Genomic DNA, 15,238 nt, shown 5'->3' with positions numbered 1-15,238 from the left:
GCCGCCTCTGGCACGTGTGCCATAGGTTCGCCACCACTGGTCTATATTAAGGAATAGTATCAGCATTTTGTAAATGCACATCAAGTTTGTAATTTGATTTTCAAATTCTCTACTGCAATAATCAACAATAAATTCGCAGCATTAGATGGTCTCTGCCTCATCTGGCCTATCAGTTAAATAATGATGTGAAAATCTTATTTACATACTATGTTTTTTAAAAAATATATATAGGTGCGATTGTTGATGGTTAGCCGCATGGCAAAACCAGAAGAAGTACTTGTTGTAGAAAATGATCAAGGAGAAGTTGTTCGAGAATTTATGAAAGATACAGACTCTATCAACTTGTACAAGAACATGAGAGAAACACTGGGTAAATTATATTTGCATGATTATTACCTTTCATTCTGCTTTCTTAACAAAAAAAAATCCCCAAAATAAAATGTGAAAATTTATACTATTACAGTTTATAGGAAGAGATAAATTGTTTTTCCATTGACAGCCACAAGCAAAGCCAGTGCATAGGTTATATTATTTTAATAAACAAATTTATTTTAGCCATGATTCTGTAGGTTGAAATTTTTGTTACAGGTGTTTATGAGTTTTATTATTATGATTGTTTATAGTTTGTATTGGTCTCCCTCAACTCTGAAAAAAATTAGCAAATTTTACAATTCACTTTAGATACTTCATTAAATCTTAGTGGAAAATGATATTCTGCATTCCTAGTACTATCAACTTACTTACATTATTTCTTCCAGTTTATCTTACCCATCTGGATTATGCAGATACTGAACGAATAATGACAGAGAAACTTCACAATCAAGTAAATGGTACTGAATGGTCATGGAAAAATCTCAACACCCTGTGTTGGGCTATAGGTTCAATAAGTGGAGCAATGCATGAAGAAGATGAGAAGAGGTTTCTTGTAACAGTAATAAAGGTATAGCAATACATACAGTCATTAGTAGCTTCTCAGGGAACTTTATCTTTTGTAAAAAGAAAATTAAGGTAAGACAATTTTGCAAATACTCAGCTGTATCAGGAAACTCTGAACTTCTAATGAGGCTTAAATCCTGAAAAGGTTGGTTGGTGTTCTTTTCATGAAAGTCAAACACCAGTATTACAACCTCACTGGTAAACAGCACTTTGAATGCCTTAAAGTCCAAATAGACCATCTCCTTATTTAGCCACCTCATTTAGTTCCCTAAATTGAAAGTGAAATAGTGACTAAGCAGTGACTGACAGAGATGTTGCAAAGTTCACTGGTTGTAGCCATCTCATTGAGATAAAGTTGTCCCATGCAACAGTGGCAGTGATATTGTTCTCAGGCACAAATTTGGCTATAAGTGCACATTATTTGGATTAAAAAAAAACCCCTATTACCATCCTATTTATGAACAGCCACTAAACAACATAACAACTAAACAAGGGGTAGCTATATAGGATAGAGCGTCTTCTAAAAAAATTCCTTTACTCGATATTCATTATTCAGACACAAGCTGCTGGAAAGAGTATATTCTCTATTAAACTGTTCAAGCAGGGCTGGTCCACTTGTTGGGAACAAAACTGGCAGAGTCCTCTTGATGACTGCTCTTTGTCTTTGGAATTTCTGTGAGGCTTTCTCTCTGTGTTGTTATCCTAGGAAGCAAGAACAATTTTATTCAAGCATCTCTTTATGCTAAAACTGATATATTTATTAGTTTCAGTTGAATTTGTTTGCTGTGGTGTTTTATTGGTGTGATTTCACTGGTGTACTTTTTATTACATTTGAAATCTTCAGTTGGTTAATTGGTATATTAATGAAACTTAGAACATTTTTATTCAAGCATCTTTTTATGCTAAAACTGATATATTTATTAGGTTCAGTTGAATTTATTTATTTATTTCACTGGTGTACTTTTTATTACGTCTGAAATCTTCAGTTGGTTAATTGGTATCTTACTGAAATTTTCATTATGATGGACTTCTGTTACTAGTTATTCAGGAGAGGATTTGTCATACTATATATTCTTTGTTGGTGCTACATTAATTAGTCAGAGTATCAAGAAAAACGTCTTCATGTTTTGTATAATTACAGCATTTATTACAAGATGCTGTCTCAGCTATTCATTTACAAGCATTTAATTTCACTTATTTTACCTTATTTTTTAATTTTTTCTGCAATGCTGCTCTAACATAGTTTTTATCATAAATAAAAATGGAACTTCTTATGAATCTTGTGTTTCTGTAGGATCTTCTTGGACTCTGTGAACAAAAAAGAGGAAAAGATAATAAAGCTATTATTGCATCAAATATAATGTACATAGTAGGACAATATCCAAGATTTTTGAGAGCCCACTGGAAATTTCTGAAGACTGTCGTCAACAAGCTATTTGAATTTATGCATGGTAATATATCTAGAATTCAATTTGGATTGTATAATAATAAATGATGTTAAAATCAGTAACAGTTACTGCTTTACTATTAAATATCATAATAGATGGGTTTTTAGAACTATTTCTACTTACATTTATAGAAAAGAAATAAACTTATTACTGTGTGCTTTTCATTTATCAATCTGAAGAAATTCAGTATATGAACAATTGGGAAATACCTTCACAAAGCATTCTTACAACAGCAACTATTTCTCATTTTTTTCTTTAGAAACTCATGATGGAGTCCAGGACATGGCTTGTGATACTTTTATAAAAATAGCGCAAAAATGTCGAAGGCACTTTGTTCAAGTTCAAGTTGGAGAAGTAATGCCATTCATTGATGAGATCCTGAACAATATTAACACAATTATTTGTGATCTTCAGCCGCAACAGGTAATATCAAGTTATGATATTGCAAAAATACCTAGAATAAGTGAATGTGCAAAAACATGGGCATCAATAAGGCTATTTTTTAAATCTTGGAAAATATCCTTTTGCCTCTAGAATATACTTTTTGGATCCATTCTTTATTGAATAGTAAATTGCATTAATAGAAATCTAAAGATTTTAAAACAGAAAAGAAGCATAAAATTTGAAACTTATAGGTTAACAGTTTTATTGAAATTGTTATTCAGTTCCAAACATATTCAATTACTTATTTTAGTATGCTTTTTCTTTGTTTAGGTACATACTTTTTATGAAGCAGTTGGATACATGATTGGTGCTCAGACTGACCAGACAGTACAAGAGCATTTAATAGAGAAATATATGTTACTACCTAATCAAGTATGGGACAGCATAATTCAACAAGCTACAAAAGTAAGCGTTCATAATATGTATACTCCTTGCAGGCATGATTATAGTTTCAGAAAATATTGATTTCTTGTGAAGATTAAGTTGGGTATGATTTGTTTTGCTTTCAAGAAAAAATTGGTGAATAGCAAATATTTTTATGGGAATTGTTTTATTATTAAAACATTAAATAATTAATTTTGTGTGGTTCTCTCTGTACTAAAATACATATGTAACCAATATTTTTGTCTGTATATAAAATGAAATGGGACTATTGCATTACAGGTTATTTATTTACCTATTTGTCATATTTAAATGGCCAACCATCTCACAAACAGGTTACTCTGGATGGTGTGCATCAAAGCTAAAAACCATATATGCAACAAGTATTAATATTATTACTAAAATTTTAAAATTATAAAAAGCACAAAAATAAAAAAAATATTAGGTGAAAAGCAATATTACAAATATTGCACCAGTCCCCTGGGCCCCCTAAGCCAGATGACACAACCAGGTCTTGGCATGTCTGGAAATTTAAGAAGGATAAAGCTAGCCTCACTCTGGGGAAAATAATGTTCCAAAATGCAGGGGCCACAGCAGAAAAGGCCTGCTGCCTAGGATTTGCCAAGTAAAGCTTCCTAGACAATGGGACCTTCAACATGCTCCCTCTGGTGGGACAGGCAAATGTAATTGGGATAATTTGGTCCCATGCTACATAGGGCTTTGAAGGTCAAAACCTGCATCTTGAATTGTTAACTAGTAACATACTAGTAATTGATCTGTACTGAACTACAGCATTAACTTTTATACACTATTAGATGAAGAGTTGCTTTGCTTGCTAAATGCACAAATTTCTGTTTAACAGAATGTTGATATTCTTAAAGACTCTGAAACAGTTAAGCAGTTGGGAAGTATCCTAAAAACTAATGTCAGGGCATGTAAAGCGGTTGGACATCCATTTGTGATTCAGCTTGGAAGAATCTACTTAGATATGCTGAATGTGTATAAGTGCCTAAGTGAAAACATTTCTGCAGCTATTCAAGCAAATGGTAAGAATGACTACTTTAATTACAATAATATTTTGGATCTTTTTACTTGGTTATTTATCATGTGAATAAAATGAACTAGACTTTATAACGTAAAAGAGAAACAAAACAAATCTTAGGATGATTGAGTAAAAGTATATAGAGCAAATTTAAAAAAGGGGTTGTATTTGTGATGGATGAATAAACTTTATTGACATGAATATGATCCTACCCGATGATGAATTGTTGTTGCAGAACCTAAATACCTTCACACAAGGGACCATTGTAATATAAAGATAAGTGTTAAATATAAAATCATATTTTGGTAACTTAAGACGCAGCAGCATAATTTCTTTGTTGAAAATAGTACTTTAGACTCACAATCAAAATGGCTTACGTTTGAAACACCCAAGCTCATTTGAGCATAAAAAAGGGAAAACAATTTTTTCTGTACTTAACAGCAAGCTTGGACCTTATTTCAAAAAAAGTTTGAGTGGACCCAAAATAAAATTAAATTGAACTCAAATTTAAGATTATTTAAATAATCTTCCATCCTGTGACAGTAAAAATTTGTAGTTCTCCAAGAACCCAATGTGAACTGTCTGGTTGGCATTTCCAGAAAAAGAAACTCCTGGGACATAATTTTACCAAGAGTATAATACTTTACTGAAAATCTACATTGGCACAAAAGAAGCGAAACCAGCTCTGATTTCCCACCCAAACACAGGCATAGTTATTTCCCCATTTTCCTTTGAGCCACCCAGAGCCCAATGCGTTCACCAATCACTTTTGTTCATTTTGTTATGAGAAAACAGCCAAACTTGATAACAATAACAATAAAGTTGGATGTCCTTGCAAACTTCCAAAGATTGCCTAGATACCATCCCCCCATCTTTGCATTACATTCCACAACCACTTCCCTTTTTTGTCAAGCTATGAGCGAGGGAGAAAATGTAGGTGAAAGAGCGAATCAGTTTTCACATGTTGACCCCTGGAAGAAGGGTAGACCTGGAACAACAATAAACATACATATACATTATTACATACAACCCAATTACTGCTACATTCCTTAATGAGGCCATTGAAAGGGCAAATCAGTCTTGACACCCAACACAAAGATTTTCAATTCATATACTTAACCATAGCTAGGGGGTCAATGCATACAAATACCTCAAGTGCTAGAGATGGAACAGAGTTACATGGCACATGAGAGAAGGGATGTAAGTAATCCTGTGACTAGGTTTTTCAGTGATAAAGCATCAGAAGCATTTCCATAGTCAATTAAAGCTTAGAATATTTTTACACTCAATCAGAATGTATATATTATAATAATCTGCTATAGACTTTCTGTAATTATAAAAACATGAGTTTGCTTGTTCAGTAATCATGCCTTAGAGATCAAGGGCTGAGTCACCTGTGTTCTGCTAACAATGTAGTACACTTGGCAGATACCAAGATACCATGTAGGTTTGGGGCATCTTCTGTCTTTATAGAAAGGTTACTAACTATAGAAAGATTTTGTAAGCCTTCTGGTACAGCATCTTGAATTTTAATATTATTTAATGGTTATTATTTGGTTCTGGATTTTTTTTCATATTCCTTAATTTGTTGATTTTTTTTTTGAAAAGCTGAGCTAAAACTTTCCAAATCAATTTGCTTTTCCAAGGCTATTCTTGATTTGTAATTGACTTTAAAACTCTTCCAGGTGAAATGGTAACAAAGCAACCTCTGATTAGAAGTATGAGAACAGTAAAAAGGGAAACTTTAAAACTCATTTCTGGTTGGGTGAGCAGATCTAATGATCCTCAGATGGTAAGTGCAATGACCTTAATAGACTATGAAAATGGAGGATACATTTGCATGACACACAATCTTGACTTAACATTAACCCTAGTAGGAGATTTACCTTGACCTTGGAAACACCCTTCAAGTGTTAGATGCTGTGGTTGCAATAGTAGCAGCAGTTTGACTGCCCTAGGGTTCTACAGAACATCTCATATTCTTAGTTCAGAACAAATCTGGGTTCTGGAGTTCTGTCTCAAGTTGAGGACAGATGGGATTTCATTACACATTGCTTTCAGAGTTCCCTCAGAGAAAACAATGGGAACTTTAATCAAAATCTAGCTTTCTCAGTTTTAGTAGTAGTCTAAACTTTTTTAAAAAAAATACCAAGGGGATTATTTCTGAAGAAATGTTTAAATCCAAACAAATAGTTGAGATATGGTAGTATTCAGCCCTTCACCAATGGCTTTGGTCCTGGTTTGGAAAACAAAAAACTAGTCTCATCTGCATATCAACAATTAAAATATTTTCTGTTTATACTGTTGGAACACATAACTCACTCAAAACATTCCAAGAGAATGCTCCCAGTTGTGATGCTTTGTTTGGATCTTAGAACACCTTTTTTCCTTTATTATCTCACCACCTTTCCCTGCTGAGAGCAAATATTACAACTGCCTTTATGATGTTTTATTGATGGGGGAGGGAGTATCTTGATTTTAGACCATTGGCATGGGGAAAGGGAAGTTTATTTCCTTTTCTCAATTCTTTTGTTTAAAAATAAGACCCTCAGAAATAAAGGAAGGTGAGAAATAGAAATTCATCTGAAATGGTTCATTACTTAAATCATTCTGGCATATTTTTTGTATGCTCAAGAATTTATCACATCTTTAGGATTGCACACAAGTCTTACTGATTCTTTAAATCGACTACAAACTAGTTTATTTTTGTGCTTTATTTACATATTACTTTTGACTATTCTTTGAACATACTATGATTTAACACATTATGCAAGCAGCTCAAAATTGAAGAAATGTTGGATTAACCCTCTTCGTTGGTGTTTTGTTTTTTTTCCTAGGTAGCTGAAAACTTTGTTCCACCTTTGCTGGATGCCGTTCTTATTGATTACCAGAGGAATGTTCCAGCTGCCAGAGAGCCGGAAGTGCTTAGTACAATGGCTATCATAGTAAACAAATTGGGGGGGCATATTACTGCTGAAATACCTCAGATATTTGATGCTGTCTTTGAATGCACATTGAATATGATTAATAAGGTAATTCAGTGACTTTTAAACATTAAAAATAGCTATAGAGAGAGAGCTTATACCAGTCATATCAAACTCGCAATGTCACGTGATGTTGCACAATGTATCGGGCCGGTTTTGCCATTGCTGGCAATGGGGTGGGCGCGGCTTCCATGTGACGCGTCCGGCCCATGGGCCGGCAGTTTGACACCCCTGGCTTATACAAACTAGTTTGACTGATTTTCAGTGAAGGGCTTTTTTTTCCTTTGGAGGCAGAGCTGGAATTCTGTATTGGTTTTATTGTTTTCCTAATTTATTCCTAGATAGGCTCATTTCCCATAGCTTTTAGTAATGTGTTGACGCAACCAACTATAATAGTAATCACTTTTCTTTATCTATTGCCCCTTCATCCTATCAATTTCATGTGTAACTTTATTTTCTATGTCCTTTGCATCCTAATTTCATGTGTTTTTTCCACATTAACAATATGATACTGCATATTTTATATTATGACTACTCTCCTTAAAGTATTTTTCTGGCTTCCTCTGCTCATGGATTGGGCACACACAGAGACTTTTTTAAATCCTACTTTGCAAGTGCAGAAGACTCTTCTTCATATCTTACTGCACTTATATTCTAATACCAGCTAGAATTTCTAAACGTAATGATTCAATTAATGTGTTCTCAGTCATTCAAAGATCTCTCAGTTTCTGAAACCACTTACAGTCACTTTCTGTTCTTTGCACTAAGAACTGCTTCTCAGAACCTTTGCTTCTTCTAAGTTCCTTCTCAAAATTCTAGGTGACATTTGGCTCATCCCGTTTAACTAGAGGTGTATACTTTGATGCCTCAAGCTGACCTGATTAACCCAAACAGCTTTGGTTGTGGCTCCCAACAACTCCAAAATCTCTTACCAAATTATAAAATTACACATCACTAAAGAGGAAAATGAACAAATACATAATTGGAGAGTAATGTTAATTATTGAAAAATGAAATGTATAGTTTTTCAGTTTACAATTCTAAATTTGCCATCAGCCATGAATCTGCCTCTGTGTCTTATTGTAATTAAGTCAAAATAAAAACATAAAAACACTCTCTGAATGAGTTTTTTGTCATAGATAAACCCATGTAATTCTCTTTGGTAATAGTACAGGTAGTCCTTGACTTAGGACTGGTTGCTTAACCATTTGAAGTTAATACGAACTTGATTTGCACTTCTGGACCACATGGTTCATTTAATGACAACTGGTTCAACAGTTGTCATAAAAACAGACATATAGTTGAGTTCAATTGTGTGGTGCCCCGAATTATGACTTTTCAGTGTAGTCTATAGATAAGAGCACTTTATTGGTCTTCAAGTACAAACCAGACCTTACTTGATTTAGATCTAGGGTCAGTACTTTTATTTACTGCAGGTACATTGTTCCCTTTTTCCTGACCAAACTTTCCATGCTTGGCTGCTGCTTTGCCCTCTGGAATGCAGCCGCTGCCTCCTTGGAATCCAGACTACCTTCTACCATAGGGACAAAGGGAAAGAGGTGCATTTTCTCCTCAGATTACAATAGAATTTATTACAGGTAGTCAACTTAATAACCATAGTTGGAACCAGAACGTCTGTTGATAAGTGATGTGGTTGTTAAGTGAATTGTGCCCAACTTTATTATCTTTTTGCTACAATTGTTAAACAGATCTCTGTGGTTGTGAAATGATTCTAGCTTGACCTATCTACTTTGCTTCTCAGAAGTCCTCTGGGAAAGGTAGCAAATAGCAATTATATGACCCCAAAATACTGAAATCCTCATAAGTACATGCCAATTGCCAAGCACCCAAATTTTAACCATGGGGACACTGACACTTGTAAGAGCAAGGACTAGTTTATGTCACATTTTTCAGTGCCATTGTAACTGTGAATAGCTGATAACATGAATTATTGTAAGTTGAGGACTACCTGTATAAATTGAATAAGAGTTGCTGGATGGTCTAACTGGAATCTAAACTGGTAGGACTCACGGCTTTGCTATTTGAACCAGTAATTAGTTTATCCTGGAATTTGTCTAATATTTCTAATGGTGACTGTCTTGACCAGGTGGATTTTGTAGCTAAGACTTCTTTCCTTATATCTTAAACATTTTTCAAATAAATCATGACCATAGGCCTCAACCTGTCTTCACGTTCAGGTTAAAGAGAAAAGATAAACATCGCTATCATTTCTTGCCCTAATTTCTGCTATAAGAAAAGATCTAACATAATTGGAATGCAGATGGGCATTGAATTTTACTTTGTACAGGATTTTAGAAACTGCAAAGAACTTTTAGGACTTTGTAAAGTCTTGGGGATATTTTTGAGAATAGCTACTTCAGTAGCTTTCCAGTTCACTTACAAAAGCAATCTGAGGCACAGCCAATAGATACTTCAGGAACATTACTATTTATTAAAGGTTGTGTGCTTCAGGAAGTCAATGTGGTATGAAACTTTTTGAATTCTACAAAAGTACATTGATTTTATATTCCATGATTTCTGGAGTGATCTTCATATATTTCTAGAGAAAACAAACTACTGGTAATACTCAATTTACAAACATTCGTTTAGTGATGTTCAAAGTTACAATGGCACTAAAAAGGGGACTTTTATGACTGTTTTTGACACTACCATTACAGCATCCCCATGGTCATGTGATCAAAATTCAGCTGCTTGGCAACTGGCTCATATTTATGACAGTTGCTATGTCCCAGGTCAAGTGGTCACCTTTTGTGACCTTTTGACAAGCAAAGTCAATGGGGAAGCCAGATTCATTTAACAGCTGTGTTATTAACTTATCAACTGCAGTGATTCACTTAATTATGGTAAGCAAGGTTGTAAAAGGGGCAAAATTCATGTAACAACTGTCTCACTTAGCAACAGAAATTTGGGGCTCAATTTTGTTCATACATTGAGCACTACCTGTACCAATTTCTTTACAGGAAAGGCATTTGACTCCACTTTGAAAATTGATACTTTATTTAAGAAGGTTTTTGATGTGTTTTGGAGGTTGTGATGTTTTTCTACCCTGGTCTGGGGGACAAGTGTGGGATATTTCTCTGGAGAGGCATTTGAAAATTTGACTTGTGTATTTCAATAGTGTCATAAGATGAAGAAGTTATTTGTTTGACTCAATAAAAATTTACAAGTAAGGAAGTTTCTGGAATTGCATGTAAAAGGATCTCTTTTTTCCCTTAGGACTTTGAAGAGTATCCTGAACACAGAACAAACTTTTTTTTATTACTACAAGCAGTAAACTCCCATTGCTTTCCAGCGTTCCTGGCCATTCCACCTGCACAGTTCAAGCTAGTATTGGATTCTATCATTTGGGCTTTCAAGCATACAATGAGAAATGTTGCAGATACAGGTGAATTTGCTTTATCCTAATCTAAATTATAACGGTTTAGAAGCATGTAGATATGGAACTTTTTTAGTCTGTTATCTGTTCAAGTCTTGTCAAAATGTAATTATCTGCAAACATTAACATTTTAGAATGACTTTGCTTTGTGTTTTTTCCCAGGCCTTCAGATCCTTTATACACTTTTACAAAATGTTGCACAAGAAGAAGCTGCTGCTCAGAGCTTTTATCAAACTTATTTCTGTGACATTCTTCAACACATATTTTCTGTTGTAACAGACACATCTCATACTGCTGGTAGGAATTGAACCCTGAGGTGGGAAATGCGAAAAAATTTGCTACAAGTAGAACCCATATCAGTTACAAATATTAACTCTAATTTGTATATTCTAATCAGGTTTGACGATGCATGCATCAATTCTTGCATACATGTTCAACTTAGTAGAAGAAGGAAAAATAAATACTCCCCTAAACCCTGGAAATCCAGTAAACAACCAAATGTTTATTCAGGAGTATGTTGCTAATCTTCTTAAATCTGCATTTCCTCACCTACAAGAGTAAGTGCTTGATTTCCAAACACAGGTTAAAATTTATATGCACACAGCCGTCATATAAACTAATTCCTCTGATTATTTTTTTTTATGTTAGTGCACAGGTTAAACTGTTTGTAACAGGACTCTTCAGTTTAAATCAGGATATTCCTGCTTTCAAGGAACATCTTCGGGACTTCCTAGTACAAATAAAGGTATGTTTGATTTTATGAACATGTATTGAATTGCATTTGTAAAGGAAGAGGGGAAATTATTCATGCCCAGTTAGCATAATTGCCTGTGCAGATGGTAGATATACATTATTTTAAACACTGAACTTTATAAATTCTGTGAATATTGTATTAGTAAATATAGCCACCTTCTATATTCCCGAGTTAGCTTGAGTTCTCAGATGGATCTTGTATCCATCATCTGACTTTATATTATTTAGATCAGGCAATAATATTTCCACATACATGATATAAATGAAATAGCTGAATACATTTAGTTCTCATTAACATTTAGGTAAAGTTGGGATTTCCTAATGGTTAAGTAGCAGCTCAAGAATTGGTAAACTGTTCTTTGCTAGAAGTATGAAATGAGTGGCTAGAAGTCTTTGAATGTAATTTAATATAGTTAAGGTATTCCAATTATTGAGAATATGTGTAGCTCATGGTTGAACTGTTAGGTTGTTAGTATTCTTGAGTTGGCTGTTTTAATTTCCAGGTTTGGTAACCTCAATACTTCATGGAAGTGTAGAATTTGCTGTTTTATATATAATAACTTGTTCTGCTAGTTTTTGTTGGGGTTGGGTGTCTTCCTTGATGGTACCTTTATAAGGACATTGTTTCTTCCTTGACTGAATCTGGCACTTTTTATTGCTTACCTGCAATGGTTGTGGCTGGACTGTTTATTTCTTTGCTTGACTTTTTGGTTTTATATCCAGTAATTAAAATAAGAGTTTTTAAAGTCAAAACTATACCTAATCCAGTCAAGGGGCAGTTGTTTTGTTTTGTTTTTACATTTTCTGGACTGAGGCACCTCTTTTGTAATATTCTACCATTCTGTCAGAAGATTTCCCTGTTTCTAGCTGAGTGATTTAATAACAAGCTGGATTTTTAAAATAATACGTGTATTTATAACTATCCAAATAGAAGAGCTGGATTTTACCCAATAAAAAAAATCAGATGAAATTCCCTTTTCTCATATCTTGCAAAAAGTTAATTTGCAGCATCAAAAGCTTCTGCATCTTACAAAATTATTTTTTTTGTGTTATGAAAATAAGTTACAGTATAAATGTTACCAGAGAACTGTCATCCTTTCACAAAAATAACATACAGGATGAATTATTAATGATAATATATAATTGTGTTAATATAGCAGGCAAAGACTTAGTGCAGAATTCCCCAATCTTTTCGGCTTTGTGGACCAGCTTGGGTTGGGGGAGGGATGGTTCTGTGTGCGTGGAGGGCAAATGCGTAACTCATTTGTGTAATGAAGCACGGCCCCAGCCAACCACTGCTCGCGCAAGTGGGGATGTGCATACTGACCCTCCACTTCCGTGGCCCTGTTCCGAAAGGCTCAAGACCCAGTAGTGCTATTTTTAGGATATTGGATAATTAATATAACTTATAGACTCCTGTACTGTTTTCATAATAAGCCCCACAATATTATGAGGAAAAGTCTCTTTTGAAAGATTATTATGTATATCTAATGATATGGAGATAGGTTTTTTCCTGTAGTTACAATGGCACTGAAAAAACTGGCTTATGACTGTTTTTCACATGACCACATGAAAGCATCTCCATGGTCACATGATCAAAATTCATGGCACACTTGGCAACTGGCATATATTTATGACAATTGCAGTGTTCCACAGTCATGTGATCACCCTTTGCGACCTTCTGATAAGCAAAGTCAATGGGCAAGCCAGATTCACTTAACAACCGTGCTACTAACTTAACAACTGCAATGATTCACTTAACAACTGTGGCAGGAAAGGTTAAAATGGGACAAAACTAACTTAAAACCATCTTGCTTAGCAACAGATATTTTGGGCTCAGTTGCGATCATAAGTCAAAGACTACTGGATATACAAATAAACAAGTCTCTTGAGTGAACATCAAAAATCTTTGGAATATTCAGTTTAAAAAGTTTTCTACCTGTCCAATAGGCATTACTGCATTCATAAAATATAAATGTCAGTAGAATTCTATAAATTGAGGACTAATTGCTTTTTGCCTGATTTCTAGATTTTTCCCTCTATTCTCAGTTGCAAAATTATTGCAAAAACCATTCATTCAAAAAGGCAGGCTGCAAATATACAAAAGGAGAGAAAACAAAAAAAAGGAACATGAGATGAAAAATGATAAAGAAAACTATTTTTGCATGGTTACACTATAGCCAGACTTATCTTTTTGTCTTAATGAGCTGTGAATCTGAGCTAGAGTTAATAAGGTTTCTAATCAAAAGTTATAAGAATGGGAGAAAAGGAAAGAAATGTGAGAAAAAGAATAAAACAGCTTTTGACATCATGACTTATCTTGGATTCTAAAGCAGTGTCCCCAAAAATGTCCATGTTTCATTTGAAACAAGTTTTGATAGAATTTTCTATGGCAACCGGAAAATATTATCTCATTTGTCTTATACATACAGGAACTTCAGCATGCCCAAGCACTTGCAATTTACCGTATTTGACTTTCAGTCTGATCTCATTCCTCTTGGCAGGTTATCTGCTTGTGTGTTGTTGTTGTTTTTGTTATTGTTGCTTGTCTTCTAAACAGTTAATCCTTTCTGTGTGATTCCATTACTGTTTTAAGCAATTTCACATCTTTCTGCAAAGCTTCATCCTTCAATTGGATCTGCTTTTCAAGCATAAGGTGTTTTTTTGAGACTATAATATGACTAAAATCTCAAAATTGTGAAGTTCCCTTACCCCAATACCAGAATGTATCTCTGGAGTCAAAATCACTGTTCAGACATCTCCCTAATAAAGTTGGTTACTTTCTTGGATATAACTATGCTCTGCATCTCAGCAATAAGTACTTCAAAAGTTGAACTGGGGTACATTGTTCAGGATAGAAAGGGGAGAAGCTTGTTTCTTTTGCTTTCAAAGTGTCCTACCAAAATTCCAAAAGGAGTGGAGAACAATTCATTTAGGTTTGCAGCTTACCAGTTGTTTTTAAGCTATCTAAAATACCACTTTCAATAGCTCAGCAAAGGAATAGTGTGTCTATACACACACACACACACACACACACACACACACACACACACACACACACAAACATATATATAAATATATAATACATATATATGTGTGTATGTTTATGGGTTCAGTTCCAGACTACTGCAATAAAACATTAATAAAACACAATATTGCATTAAAGTGAATTACACATATTTTTTTCTCAGTGTATATAAAACTACTGTAGTCTGTTAAGTGTGTGATAGCATTATACCACCTCTTCATTCCCTATAGGGCTAAAAACAGTAACACTAACTTCTATAACCAATCCTTTATCTATAAGGCCGTGCGAGTCTGGATGGGGAGGAACAGGCTTCGACTCAACCAGTCCAAGACCGAGTGGCTGTGGTTTCCGGCGTCACGACATAGCCAGTTGGCTCCATCCCTGGCTATCGGGGGCGAGTCATTAGCCCCCGCGGAGAGGGCCCGCAACTTGGGCGTCCTCCTGGATACTCGGCTGTCTTTAGATGACCATATGACAGCCGTGGCCAGGGGGGCTTTTCATCAGGTTCGCCTGATACGCCAGTTGCGCCCCTTTCTGGATCGTGACGCTCTATGCACGGTCACTCAAGCCCTCGTTGTTTCCCGCCTGGACTATTACAACGCTCTCTACATGGCGCTCCCCTTGAGATGCACCTGGAGGCTCCAGCTAGTTCAGAATGCGGCCGCGCGGGGGATCCTGGGGGCCTCTAGATACTCCCATGTAACACCTCTCCTGCGCGAGCTGCACTGGCTGCCTGTGGCCTTCCGGGTGCGCTTCAAGGTGTTAGTAACAACCTTTAAAGCGCTCCATGGCAATGGACCTAGTTATTTGCAAGACCGCCTCCTAC

The 15,238-nt window shown here is 35.1% G+C and overlaps 1 protein-coding gene across 1 annotated transcript in view; it reads left to right on the top strand.

Moving 5' to 3' along the window:
• Nucleotides 1-15,238, top strand: part of XPO1 (exportin 1) — a 60,133-nt gene that overhangs the window by 41,187 nt on the left and 3,708 nt on the right. Inside the window, exons 13-24 of the mRNA XM_015819791.1 lie at nt 232-370; nt 759-940; nt 2,231-2,387; nt 2,644-2,807; nt 3,099-3,233; nt 4,072-4,255; nt 5,937-6,043; nt 7,089-7,283; nt 10,472-10,640; nt 10,794-10,928; nt 11,029-11,188; nt 11,280-11,376. Coding sequence (XP_015675277.1) covers nt 232-370; nt 759-940; nt 2,231-2,387; nt 2,644-2,807; nt 3,099-3,233; nt 4,072-4,255; nt 5,937-6,043; nt 7,089-7,283; nt 10,472-10,640; nt 10,794-10,928; nt 11,029-11,188; nt 11,280-11,376 — 1,824 coding nt within the window. The remainder of the gene's footprint in view (nt 1-231; nt 371-758; nt 941-2,230; nt 2,388-2,643; nt 2,808-3,098; nt 3,234-4,071; nt 4,256-5,936; nt 6,044-7,088; nt 7,284-10,471; nt 10,641-10,793; nt 10,929-11,028; nt 11,189-11,279; nt 11,377-15,238) is intronic.

The sequence above is a fragment of the Protobothrops mucrosquamatus genome, unplaced genomic scaffold (assembly GCF_001527695.2).
Source record: "Protobothrops mucrosquamatus isolate PMUCROS unplaced genomic scaffold, P.Mucros_1.0 scaffold986, whole genome shotgun sequence".
In the NCBI taxonomy this organism is placed as follows: domain Eukaryota; kingdom Metazoa; phylum Chordata; class Lepidosauria; order Squamata; family Viperidae; genus Protobothrops; species Protobothrops mucrosquamatus.
The sequence above is the reverse complement of the archived record's forward strand: the minus strand, read 5'-3'. Positions and strand labels throughout refer to the sequence as shown.